The sequence below is a fragment of the Taudactylus pleione genome, unplaced genomic scaffold (assembly GCF_031769625.1).
Source record: "Taudactylus pleione unplaced genomic scaffold, aTauple2 ptg000290l, whole genome shotgun sequence".
Classification (NCBI taxonomy): Eukaryota; Metazoa; Chordata; class Amphibia; order Anura; family Myobatrachidae; genus Taudactylus; species Taudactylus pleione.
Window position 1 is genome coordinate 5,137,091 of NW_028284692.1, and position 13,363 is coordinate 5,150,453.

General features: G+C 47.7%; 1 protein-coding gene across 2 annotated transcripts in view; it reads left to right on the forward strand.

The window, feature by feature from the left end:
• The first annotated feature begins 9,878 nt into the window (after positions 1-9,878).
• Positions 9,879-13,363, forward strand: part of USH1G (USH1 protein network component sans) — a 32,979-nt gene continuing 29,494 nt past the window's right edge. For both annotated transcript variants that reach the window (XM_088482704.1, XM_088482705.1), the window contains exon 1: positions 9,879-10,155. In XM_088482704.1, the coding sequence (XP_088338830.1) occupies positions 9,992-10,155 (164 nt within the window). In that variant the 5' untranslated portion in view covers positions 9,879-9,991. The remainder of the gene's footprint in view (positions 10,156-13,363) is intronic.

Consider the following 13,363-nt stretch of genomic DNA (forward strand, 5'->3'; position numbering starts at 1 on the left):
ATTTGGGGGTGTTGACAGGGGGGTGGTCGGCGAAATGCAGGCGTGTCAGTGCGTTTGAATGCCGTTACAGGGGCATGCATAAATTTGCCACTGTGATGGCATACGCAGCTTGAACTCTCACTGCGTACTGGAAGGTTAGCAATTTCTGAGTAAGGTCTGACCATGTGCAGTTGTGCATGAGGCTCCGATGGTACTTGATGGTTTTGCAGACTTGCAACGTATTATGGATGTGATGGGTTGCAACGGCGTTGCAATCGAAACCTATAAATCGCAATCATTAGCATATTTACGCAGCAGGTTTGCATGCAAAATCACAGCTGCGATTGTAGTTGCGATCCGTAATGAATCAGGCCCTCTGATCACTCTTTTGGGCACAGTAAATTACTAGAGTCTGCTTGTTGGTTTGTGTGCATGTGCTCCTATGATCTAGATAGTAGTTGACAGTCACAAATGATATCTGGCGGATATTCATACATTTATATCATTCTGGGGCATCCGACCATGCAATTAAGATTCACTCTGTTTCATTAATGCTTTACCAAGGCAAACCTGCTCACTTCACAAGCAAGCGAGGCTATATACACACTTAAGGTACATCCAGACAGACTGATTTTTGTTTGCAGGCAAGTTGCAGTGCAGTTAATTGTGTTTCCATCCTATTAAGTGCGAGGGGGTGAGTTGTCATTGCCATTGCAATGGAGTGGAAACACCAGTAACTGCACTGCAACTTGCCCGCCTCATGGCCCAATCTCACCCCTGAGGGCCTGCAAACAAAAATCAATCTGCACGGAGGTACCGTAACTGTAGCCTCGCTTGCTTGTGCTGTGAGCAGACTCATGGTTAATTGGATGAACCCCTAAATACCAGGAACTATAAACCCTGGAGAATCCAGTCAGTGGTAATTCCTTCTTTATATATTTCTCACACTCTTGTATATAAATTTAAAATAAAATTAATAATATTGTGACCACCTATGACGTGTGATAGCATTATTAATGCCTGAATTAAGATTTGTGTGTGTTAAATTGATATTTGTTAAGCTGGGTACACATTACACGTTGTTTGGTCCGATCTGATGGATCGGGCTGACATATCGTCAAATTGTCTAATGTGTACCCACTATTTCGGCCGCTGCAAACTCCCATTTGGAAGTCAGCTGCATCGTTTTAGGTTAAAAATATGCTGAATGCATCTGACATCACTTCTGTAAGTATTTCAGTCTATAGCGTATTTTTTAATTGTTATTTTGATCAAATGTTTTTCAGTTTGCTTTTCACATTATTAGTTACTCAGCAAGTTCATGATCTAGGGACTGACAATGTACAATTGTTATTATAAAACATTGAAGCATGAGGATTAGCTGAACCTAGATTGTAAAGATTCTTGTAAATAATATAATAGTCACTAAAAATTACAAGGCCAGTTAAGTGGCATCTAGTGTGGGAGGGGAATGATTAAATTGTGACATGCTCCCTGGGGAAGCCATTGAAATTTGCAAATCTACATCTGGGATGTAAAAGTTTCCAGTCCTTAATGTTATCCTGCATTGGCAGATACACCCGGAAGCTATGGTGTAAATTTACTAAGGGTCGATTTGACTTTCGTTTTATAGTTCGATTTAGCTCACCTCAAACCGACTCAAATTGAAAGTTCAAATTCCTCTTCATATCCCTCATTTACTAACATTCGTTTTGAGAAGCATTTCTCAAATCAAATTCGATTTGGCTCGGTTTGGAACAGTGATTTGCTGTTCGATTTGACATGTTCATGTACAAATCGAACGGCAAATTCCACTTCAAAATGAACTGCAAATCCTCGACATCATAGAACTGCTTCATGCTTTCACTTTCAGCATGAACAGTTCATTTTCACACAGATACATGCAGACATCAGTGAGATGCCTGCATGTATCTGCCTGTAACAAGCAAATAAAGAGTTAAATGTAGAACAAAAATTACGTGAGGTACCCCCCCAAAACAGAACCAGCCCCGGACTTTGCAAAGCCAGTCCTATTTTGTTGGGGTACCTCACGTCATTTTTTTCTACATTTAACTCTTTCTTTGCTTGTTACAGTAAGATACATGCAGACATCTCACTGATGTCGGCATGTATCTGTGTCAATCTGACCTGCTAATGCTCAAATCGAAAGCATGAAGCAGATCTATTCATTTGGGGATTTGAAGTTCGATTTTGTGTTCGGTTTCAGACAGTATTTTTAGTATTATGTACTCAACATATTCACAAAAACTTCCTTCCAAGCAACTCATGACTTGTGACATTGGCATCTGGAGGTAAAGACTGCAAGAATACTTCACAATATATATATAGAGAATTACAATAAATAATTAACACTGGCTATTCTAAGTGTACGGAAGTGATTCATTATGTTGGGTAATTTTAAACAATTTGAAACATTATAATATTCTGGTTAACAATTAACTAATTGAAGTACAATATGCAAATCACTGAGATTTGGTATGGATGGTAGAATGAATGTAACAAAGCAATGAGGAAGGCAAATCAGGCGCTTGGTTGCAAAGGGAAAGGAATCAGTAGCAGGAAGAAAGAAGTAATAATACCACTATATAGGTCACTGGTACGGCCTCAACTAGAATACTGTGTTCAGTTCTGGAGGCCACATCTCCAGAAGGATATCAATCAATTAGAGACTGTACAAAGAAGGGCAACTAAAATGGTGAAGGCCTTTCAACACAACTTGCCAGGATAGACTAAAATATCTTAATATGTATAATTTGGAGCAGAAAATGGAAAGGGGGGGACATGATCAGGGGTGTATTTATAATGGGTCCAGGGGGAGCCCACACCGCACACCCAGCACCCATATTTCCTAATACTTACCTCTCTTAGGTTCCATGCCAGGTGTCTTAGCCCTTCACAAAATGGTGGAAAATGGCCGTCGCAGCCATTTTCTCTGAGTTTTGTGCATGCGCAGTGAGGAAATCGCCGGGAAAATGGCGCAGTAGACTCTGGGCACAGACTAGAGCCCAGAGTTTACTGCTGCTGCAACCAGCCATTAGTCTGCAGCCAGCCACTGGGGTGAGAGAAGGGGGCCTCAGACGAGGAATGCACACGGGCTCCCTCCACTCTTAATACACCCCTGGAAATGATAGAAGCTGTGGCAGGAGGCCGGCCCCACGTGTACAATGGTGGCCGTGGCACTGAAGGGGTTAACCCCAGTGCGGCGGCGCCAGTTTTAAATACCCAAATAGGCGCTAGGCACCCTGTATTTAATGTATTGCCGGCGCTACCGCCGGGAAGGTCTGTGTAGCTGCTGCGGTCCAGGGAAGGACCACGGCAGCCTAGTGTGTGCCCGCTGGGGGTCGGCTCTTAGCGCCGCTGCTGCCAGAAACTGGCTCCGGCGGCCGTGGCGCTTAGCGTTAACCCCCGGTGTGCCACACCGGGGGGAGAACAAGGGAGCCGCTCAGCGCCCAGGCTCCCAGCCCGCCAGCACTCCAGAGCGGCAGGACGCCTTTGCAGCCGAGACAAGCTTGTCCCGGACTGCAAAGGCACAAGCCGCTGTGGCGGCACAGGGACTTAACCCCTGGTGTGCCACACCGGGGAAGGGCAGGGGCAAGGGAGACGCTCTGCGGCTCCAAGCTGGAGACCGGTGGCTCCTGGTGCTCCAGCAACCCAGCCTCCCAGACAGATGCGGCGCACTGACCCTGGGAGGCAGGGAACCTAGCTCCCGGCTCTCCAGCACAATGGGCAGCGTGGCCAGCAGTTTAACCCTCGGTGTGCTGCACCGAAGGGGAGAATGAGGTAGCCGTGCACTGGGGGTCAGGATTACTGGCTCCTGGTGCCCCAGGGCAGCAAGAAGGGAGCAGCAGCTGAGCGCTGCTGAACAAGGGTACAGCTGCTGCAGCCAGGGCTCTATGCTGGGCAGTAGCGGATTTACCGCTAGGCAACATAAGCAGCCGCCTAGGGCCCGGCGGGTCTCAGAGGACCCGCTGACTGTGCTGTATTTCGGCCCTGGCAGTGTCAGCACATCGGATGTCGGTTCCGGCTTGTTGGATCCTGTGGGGGTGCCCAGTGATGCTCCTGTCCCTAGTGGTTTACAAACTCCGGCGGTGAGTATGAGTGACCACACTGACTTCCCTTTGACTGACTCTAGCGATCCAAACCCATATCCCCCTGTAGACTGTCCCTACTTAGAAGGAAGTGAGGGTCCCAGACAGGAGTTCAGGGAAGCTCAGCTTGCTGATCCACATCTGGAAGGCATATCGTGCCAAGCTGGCAGCGGCCTTTCAGGGATAGCGGCAGTGAGTATGACCTAGCGGGAAGGGTTAAGATACAGGGTAGCCAGGAATGTAGAAGTGGATAGGCCAGTTAGGGAGCAAGGTCCCCTGCTTGTGCCAAGTAGATCGGGGGAGACACACAGCCTACCCGTGGTGAATGCCACGTGGGGTTCAGAGGCTGGTGGTCTGTCCACCATCACTGTGGAACAGGTAGCGGACGAGGTGGTGAGAAAAGGCCTAGGTGACAGGGTAGGTTCCCCTAGTCATAGGTCATTAGAGGAGGATTGTAGGGCAGGTCTGATAGGTAGTGCAGACATATGCCAGGATGAGATGAAAGAGGTGCAGTGAACAGGGTATAGAGTTGGGGGAGACCGTGGTAGGCCCAGACCAGTGGGGGTGGAGGCAACCAGAAACTGTCCCCGTCCCACAACCCCAAGACAGGTACTGATGATAGAAACTGTAACGCCCTACGGACGAGTTGTCCCTGACTTTAGTGCTGTAGTGACACCCCTTACAGAGTTTACCAGGGAGGGACTCCCCAAGTCAGTGGACTGGATACCCGCTTGTGAGTTGGCATTCCAGTCAGCTCCCTGCACTCCGACTGTACACTGGCCGCTGGGGATGGGAGCAGGGCTCCCAGCCCGCCAGCACTCCAGAGCGGCAGGATGCCTATGCAGCCGAGACAAGCTGTCCCGGACTGCAAAGGCACAAGCCGCTGTGGCGGCACAGGGACTTAACCCCTGGTGTGCCACACCGGGGAAGGGCAGGGGCAAGGGAGATGCTCTGCGGCTCCAAGCTGGAGACCAGTAGTGGTGGCTCCTGGTGCTCTAGCAACCCAGCCTCCCAGACAGATGCGCAGCACCGAGGGGGAGAATGAGGTGGCAGTGCACTGGGGGTCAGGAGCGCTGGCTCCTGGTGCCCCAGGGCGGCAAGAAGGGAGCAACAGCTGAGCGCTGCTGAACAAAGGTACAGCTGCTGCAGCCAGGGCATGGTCCCAGGCTGCCGAGCTGAGAGCCCTATGCTGGGGACTGGGAGCCTGGCTCCCAGTGTCCCAGCATGGAAGGGCTGAGTTAAGTAAAGCCCAGCGCTCAGCAGTTAAAAGCACACCCCTAGGTACGTAATGTTAAATAAAATGTGTATATAAATTGTATTTGAAAGGTATAATTTTAAATGTATAATTTAAGTAAAGAGTGCACTTACCTGTGGTCTGTGGAGGTTCAGGGGGATCCAGAGCTCTCTGTGGGCTGCTGGGTCCCCCAGCCTCCTCCCTAGGGGAATAAAATGTCCCCCTATGCAGCGTCATGCCTGGAAGTGGTATGAGGGGGTGCATAGGGAGCTGGCTAAGGCAGCCAGCTAAGTGTGGCAGGGAGCTCCAAATAGCTTCCCTTCCATGGCCAGGAAACCGTGCCCCGGGGACCCTGCTTACCCACCACTGGAGCTCAGATTCGGGCAAGAGTAGCAAGCTTAGTCCCTTAGGAGATTCCTGGAAGTCCGTTTTTGGAGGGAGATCCTTATCTTCCCAGGCTGTGTCCAGACGGAGCGGAGCCGTGGGCGTTGCTCAGCTCCGAGGTTGAGCCCAGGCACAAGGGAGTCACCACCCCCCCTTGCCATAAGGGACAATGTTAAACGTGCATGTGGCTAGCACATGCACAGGTCATGCACTTGTGATGATTGGTTGGAAACCACAGGGCGGGCTTACCCCCTGTGGAAATGTGTATTAGAGTGGCATAAAAGGAGGCTTCGTGCCTGGTAAAATTGTACATCTTTGAAAACCCTGTGTGGAGAAGAATTGCTGTAACATTTTATGTATGCTGATTATTCCCCTTCAATCCGAAGGGAGGGTCTTTTTCAAGACTTTGAGCAATAAACATCTTGCCTGACTTCAATTGTATCTCAATCCTGCGACCAAAAGAATTTCGACAAACGCTATTCCGTTCTCCGTCTGTTCTGGGTAAGAGCTCCGTGTCTCCAAGTTCAAGCCCTCTGGCAAGCTACCGTGCAGACCTGGTCCATTGCGAGGGATCAGGTGGGAACAGTCGACACCAAACAGGAGGTCTGCAGTTAATCAAATGCATACGCAGCAGAAGCGGTTCCAGGTGCCGAGGCAGGAGCCTGAGGGTAACGTAAAAAGCGGTTCCAAATGCAGATGGTAGAGTTTGGTCGTGGCAGCATCGTTACACGCCCACAGCGCAGTGGGTGGAGTCAGGGATAGGCGGTCACTGACTGTGAGTGGGAGTCCAAAAGCGCTAATCCGTGACCAGGGCCGGCCTAGGCGAAAGGCGTCCGGTCACAGAAGCTTTCAAATATATCAAGGGTTTTAACAAGATACCATACCTCCCAACTTTTGAGCTTGCTGAAGAGGGACATATCGCACGCCGAAGGCGTGCGCGCCCAAAAGGGGCGGGGCTTACTGAAAATGGGGCGGAGTCTAGCGGCAACTCCCCATTAATGTCACTATAGGGATTTGCCCAGCACTCTCTGAGATGCTGGCAGCCCCCAGGCTCTCCCTACACTGGTGAACAGATGCCGTGCGCATGTGCTCGGCATCTGTTCACCTTCTGCACACCCGCTGCAGAGCAGCGGTATGTGCTCTACCCAACTTCCCCCCAACCGCAGGACACTGCGGCCCGCGGGTGGGACGGCAGGACAGTCCCAGAAAAATGGGGACAGTTGAGAGGTATGAGATACAGGAAGAAGACATTCTTCAAAGGAAGTAATAGAACACGAAGACTATTATATCTGTACTCGGCTGGTAAAGTCTAGAATGAATCATTGGAATAGTTGCTGACTTGTTCACTTGTTATGATGATGTCAGCCTGGGCATTGGCCTGGTCGACTGTGATTGGTTTACCAGCAGTATTAATCAGGTGCTGGCTCTTGGGCCTGTGTGAGTTGTTCTGGCTGTGTCTCCCACAGGATTCCATGTCTTGCCTGGTCCCTGGTTCTAGCAGTTTGCAAGCTGCCTAAAGGTGCATACACACGTAACGATTTGTGTTACCAACGATTTTCGTTAATGATTTCCCTTCAGATTTTTCCCTTGAAATAATGAGCGATTTGGTGTATTGTAGTGAAAGATTTGGTCAATGATTTCATGAACGATGAACGATTTTGTAAGCATGCCAGTGAATGGCTATCGTTCATCGTTGGTTCTGTAAAGTATGAACAATTTCACTAACGAAATCGTCATGTAGGGCAGTCAGAATGGATGATGAACGATAACTACCAACTACAAACGGGAGCGCGCATTGGTAGTTCTTGTTCATCATTTTGGGGCAAAAACTGAACGATTTTTTGAACGACTTAACGATAACGATGTTGTTAACGACAAATCGTTAAAAAAATTGTTACGTGTATGTGCCTTAAGAAGGATTGCTGGTTTCTTCATCTGCTAAATATCCTGGATACATTCTATTACATATTATTGCTAGCAGATGTACACCTGGCTAATATACTGCTCTGGATAGTCTATGTGTTTTGAAATGTCTTATCCTGCAGTTTACTGTATATCTAAAGAAATTACTGAGTTTTGCAATTACTCTCATGTTTATTGAATTATCATTCTGGAATTATTACTATTGCTTAAGAATGTATATATTACTAATGTAGTGAAAATATAACTGCATACCCTTTTGTTAGTTGCTTAAATAGCTAAATTGAATCCTTGTTTGTAACTCTTTAGGAGTGCTATTTATATTACTACGTCAATTAGCTTTAGACAGACTTCTGTCTAGTGTGGGAAGCTAAGCAGTAAGGGCTTGGGTTTATTCCTGGATGGGAGACCTCCTGAGAATCTAGCTGTAGTTTCCTATATTAGTTCTTAGAGCCAGTATGGGGAACCCAGTCTGTCCCTCTGAGCTATTTGTCAGCTAGCCTCATCTGGCTAGCAGGGTGCCTAGAATGGCACCCTGCAGCAAGAATCTATGCAGCAGTGTCGCCTGTTACGTCCTTAGGATGATTCAGACTGTCACACCGCTGCCCTTACAGCTCCTTGAGCATCCTCAGGGTTCTCCGGGCATTGCTGTAATCATCGGCGATTGTAGCCCTGCCCCCATGTCACATCACCGGGCCTGCACCAGGCCCGGGAATAATGTTATATATCAAAATGGCCCTCGGTAGAAAAAAGGTTCCCCACCCCTGTCTTAGAGTGTCACATTCCTATGTCTATATTTTGATACCTGTGCTTCCTGCACTGTTATTACTTTAAGTGCAAAGTCCAGGCGGCAGCCGAGTACCTACGAACAAGTGTGTGTTCCGGAAAGGGGGTTGTTATTGGAGAAGGGCACTTTGTTTAGATTTTGACAGTGCAGGAGTTCATCAGGTGTCATAACATTACAACCCACCACTATTATAGGAACTGACATTATCAGGAACTGCATATGTATAGATAGATAGATAGATAGATAGATAGATAGATAGATAGATAGATAGATAGATAGATAGACAGATATGCACCATATTTATTTTCTCTTTTTTTTAGAGGGGGGCAGCAAATTATAACTTGCCTCCGGGCGTCTGGGATGAATTTACGCCACTGGATGTGTCATGTGACCAGGAAGTGCGCTGCAGTGTTTAGAGATCAGAGCTCTGCTCAGTCAGCAGCAGCAAGAGAAGACACAGTGTCAGAGATGCATGTTGGATAATGTGTAGTGAGGGGAGAGTTAAGGTGGCCATACACAGGACAATTTTTAACACGATTTTGGCAGTTTCTACAGGTAGGACAGACCAATCATTTGAAAATAGTTGTATTTTGAGTCTTCTGCGACCCCGATGCGCATCCCCGCCGTCTAGTTGGATCGCAGATCAGATGGTTTTGCAAAGAGATCTCAACTGATAGTGTACGATGTGATACATTTCTGTGGGGTCTAGTTACTAAGCAGTGTTAGTAGACAAGAGTGAAAAGTGATGTATGTGATAAGATGCCAGCCAATCAGCTCCTAACTGTCATCTCACAAGCTGTGTTTAAATAATGACAGTTGGGAGCTGACTGGCTGGCACCTTATCACAGACTTATCACTTTTCACTCTTGTCTACTAACACTGCTTAGTAACTAGACCCTATACATCTTATCCTATGATCTTAATTGTCAATCGTACATCATTTGACCACATCTTATGAAGAATTTCAAGGGAAGAATTTCAAGGGAAATCGTACAACTGATCTTACCAACTTTGATTCTCACCGTGTATGGGGGCCTTTACAGTGAGTAGGGGGTGAGACAGACACCGAGCACTCATACCCATCTTCATGTATGCCACTCCAGCCATTGACCTCACCGCACGTCACTGGCCTGTATTGGGGGCAGAATATAACTAGTCTAAGCCCAGAAGACAACTTTTTCTAGTTACAAAGCTGGCTGACAATCGGGGAAATTTCATTGCGCTGCAAGTTTACATTTTGTGCACACTTACAGGCCTGACATCCCTGCACTTGATGTGTCCCTGTGTAGTGATACTAACAACCGTAAACCGTCCCTATTACAGTATATCCATCACTGACTACTAGTACTACTGGCTGTGGGGACAGGGCGGGCTCCTGTCACACAATCCTGTTATAGGCGGTGACTGTAGTGTGAGTGACAAGCGGGGAGGCGGAGCGGCTCCTGTTACACCGGGCGGAGGAGGGGGCAGATGATCCTGCTGCTTGGTGACACAGAAGAGGGGGGAGCGCGGTGACACCGGCCAGGGTCCTGGCTGGCGGACAGGCGAGGGAAGGTCGGTGACCCCGGGACATGCAGGATGGACGGGCGCTATCACTGTGCAGCCCGGGACGGGTTCCTGGACGTCTTGAAGGAAGCAACCAGGAGAGATCTGAACTCGCCGGATGAGGATGGAATGACCCCAACCCTATGGGCAGCTTATCACGGACATCTCGGGGCGCTCCGAGTAATTGTCAGCCGAGGGTGAGATACTACAATCACTAGTGACAAATCAAACTACTTGTGCTGCTTGTAGTAGTGCTTCCTTTTCGACTTTCTCCATACTCCGGTGTGTTCAGGAGGGTGCACGGCTTCCTAATATGTGCAATATTTATGTATTACCGGCTTCCATCTTGTCATTAATTATCGCAGACCACACTGGACCCATTTATCAATGATCGGTTTTGCAATGCGATCAGGGCATGCCAGTTACGCCTCTGATCGCATTGCAAAAAGCGATCCTATCGGCCGGATGTATCATCCGGAACATGCAGGGACACCGGCTCCTTTCGAAGCCCATCCCTGCGAGCGGCCGGCCAGTGCAGGGGGGTAGTGCGTATGCGCAGTCCCGTGGACTGCACATGTACATCCGCCATTGCTGGGGAGGGTTCCGGTGGATCCCGCCGCTGGCTAATAGTGCGCGGTGTAGTCCATTGGCTACAGCGGCTAACGTCATCTTCAGATGGCGTTAGCTGCGGGGGTCAATATCTGGAATGCATCGCATTCCTGTTATTGGTAATTTGGCAGCATCGCATCCCCCATAGAAACCTATGGGGGAGGCGGCTGCCAGCAGTAATGGAGGGATCACAGCTGCTGCAGTCCCTCCTTCATACATACGGGGGATACTTAGTATTTGAGGTAAACCCCCGAAAACTGGTGTTTTCAGGGATTTTACCTCAAATACACTTTGATAAATGGTCCCCTTAAGCTGGGTACACACTAGACGAATGTTGCCCGATCCAGCGGATCAGGCCGACATATCGTCCATGTTGGCAAGGGTGTATGCACTATGACCACCCATGCGTTCTCCCACAGGGACGTTCATCGTAACGACAGATTGAGCCTATGTGCTGCTCAGTCTGTCAATTTGATGAATGACCCCATGTGTGTGGAGATAGCTGGTGAACAACATATCGTGCGGTGTCAAACGAGCGCACAATATGTCGATCATCGCATCATGCATCGGCCGAGTATGGCTTTAAGCTAGGTACACACAAGACGATATGTAATCCAATATGGCATCAGACCAACATATCGGGCACATTGTCTAGTGTGTGTACGGACTTTTGTGCGCTCTCGCGGGTCGTTCATCGCATCTTCTGATCTGCCTGCAGTGCAGGCTGATCAGAAGATATCTTGAACAACACCATGCAGCTGGATGTGGTCACACAATATATCGTTTAGTGTGTACGGCCGAACGACATATCGTTGGTCGTGCCGTCAACCACGATCCAGGATCGTGTAGTGTAGTGTGTACCAAGCATTATTTCATACTGTTGTGTTCAAGGGAACTATGGAATCACATTTCACATGTATGTGTAGCTAGGAGAGTGTGAAGCTGGGTACACACTAGATGATAAAGTAGACGATTTAGACAAATCGGAACAACAAATCGTCCACATCGTCTAGTGTGTACGCACTATTGCACGCTCACACGTGTCGTCAACGACATCATGTGATTAGCCGTACTGCGCGCCCAATTACACGATATTGCATATTAATGAATCTTCTAGTGTATACCAGCAATCTTACATGGTCCGGGCTGAAGGGTAATTGGCCCAACCATCTGCAAGATTGCCGGGTCATAAATGTGTACCCGGCTTTAGACTCAACAGTATTGTGTATAGAGGATGTCTGAAGCTACAGTAGTATTGCAGAATATAAAATATGTTTCATAGGATATTCATTGTACCTATGGGGCCTATTTATAATTTTTAGGGGTCTATTTATAAAATGACGCATTTTTTATCTGTAATGTATCCGCACTTTTCACCGATTTTCACAACCCAAGTTTGCCGTATAAAGTAAAGTGGAACACGCTGGAGAGGTCCTGAGTAAATCTACCTCTCCAGCAATTAGTTCTAGCAGCTCTCCATCAGCATAATGGTGATGCAAAGCAAACGGTTTCCTCCATGCGCAAGCCGTAAAGCCATACATGCACAAAAAAAGCTATAATGCCAAGCTTTTCTCATCTTTATGAATAATGACCCTACACAGCCCCCATTGTTACCTATGGGGGCTGCAGGAATATGACAAGCAAAATAAAGAAATCACATATTTCTGAGCACATTTCAGTTTACTACATATGGAGGAATTATAAATATTTTTTTTTCCAGGTTAAATGCTGGAGAAATGTATTTTTATTTTATTTGCTTTTATACATAGACACCTTAGAAAGATGTATCCTTAAACTATTATTTCATATCGCCACATATAACAGCAATAATAAATATTTTTTTTATTGGCATTCTAAAATATTGTCTTGACAAGTCAGTGGCTCTAATAAGAGCACATCTTTGCAACACAGTAGTAGCCTAAAGATATAGCTTACACTATGTTACTTTACTGCAAACCTGGCTTCCTTACTGCGCACATGGGGCTTTGCATGTGCTAGTATAGGCTGCTACGTAGAGGTCCGAAGATCTCTTTCTTGTTTAAAAAAGTGAAAATGTAGCCCATCGGCTTAAATGGCATTAGCTGAAAAGGTGCGTACACACGGTACGATTAAAATGGACGATATGAACGATAACGATATCGATCATATCGTTATCGTTCATATCGTGCATTTTTCAGTGCCCAACAACCTGCGATGCGCGGGCACATATGGACGATATCGATATCATCCATCGCCCATGCATGCAGGCTAACCTGGTCGATATCGACCAGGTTGCTATAGGGACCCGCTATCTTAATCCCGATGCCAGAACACAGAAGGTCAGCAGCCCGAACGAGGTAAGTCTGGGGCGCCCTCAGTGTGAGCTGCGGGGGGGACAAATGATCTGTCGTGCATCCAGACTTTTTCCAGTGCATTGTGTCCCAGATTTGGAGATCTGCCCTACAGCACAGCAGATCTGACAATGCGGTGCATAGACCATAGTGATCATGAGTGGGGACTCACGATTTGGGCATTTTTTACACGATCTATCGTTCCGATGCGTCGGAATTGGCCAGATCGTGTAAAAAAATCAGTAAGTGTGTAGGCACCTTTAGGGTGTGGGGTGTGGTGGGTTAGGGTTAAGCTACAAGAAGATAGAGTTAGATTAGGGAGAGAAGGGGGGAGGGTAAGTATAGTTACCCGACCCCTGTCGGGATACCAACCATCGGGATGCCACTGTCAGTATTTTGACATCCCGACAGCTGGCATTACATACCGATTCCCAGGTGTGAGATGGTAATAGCCCCAACTGCCAGC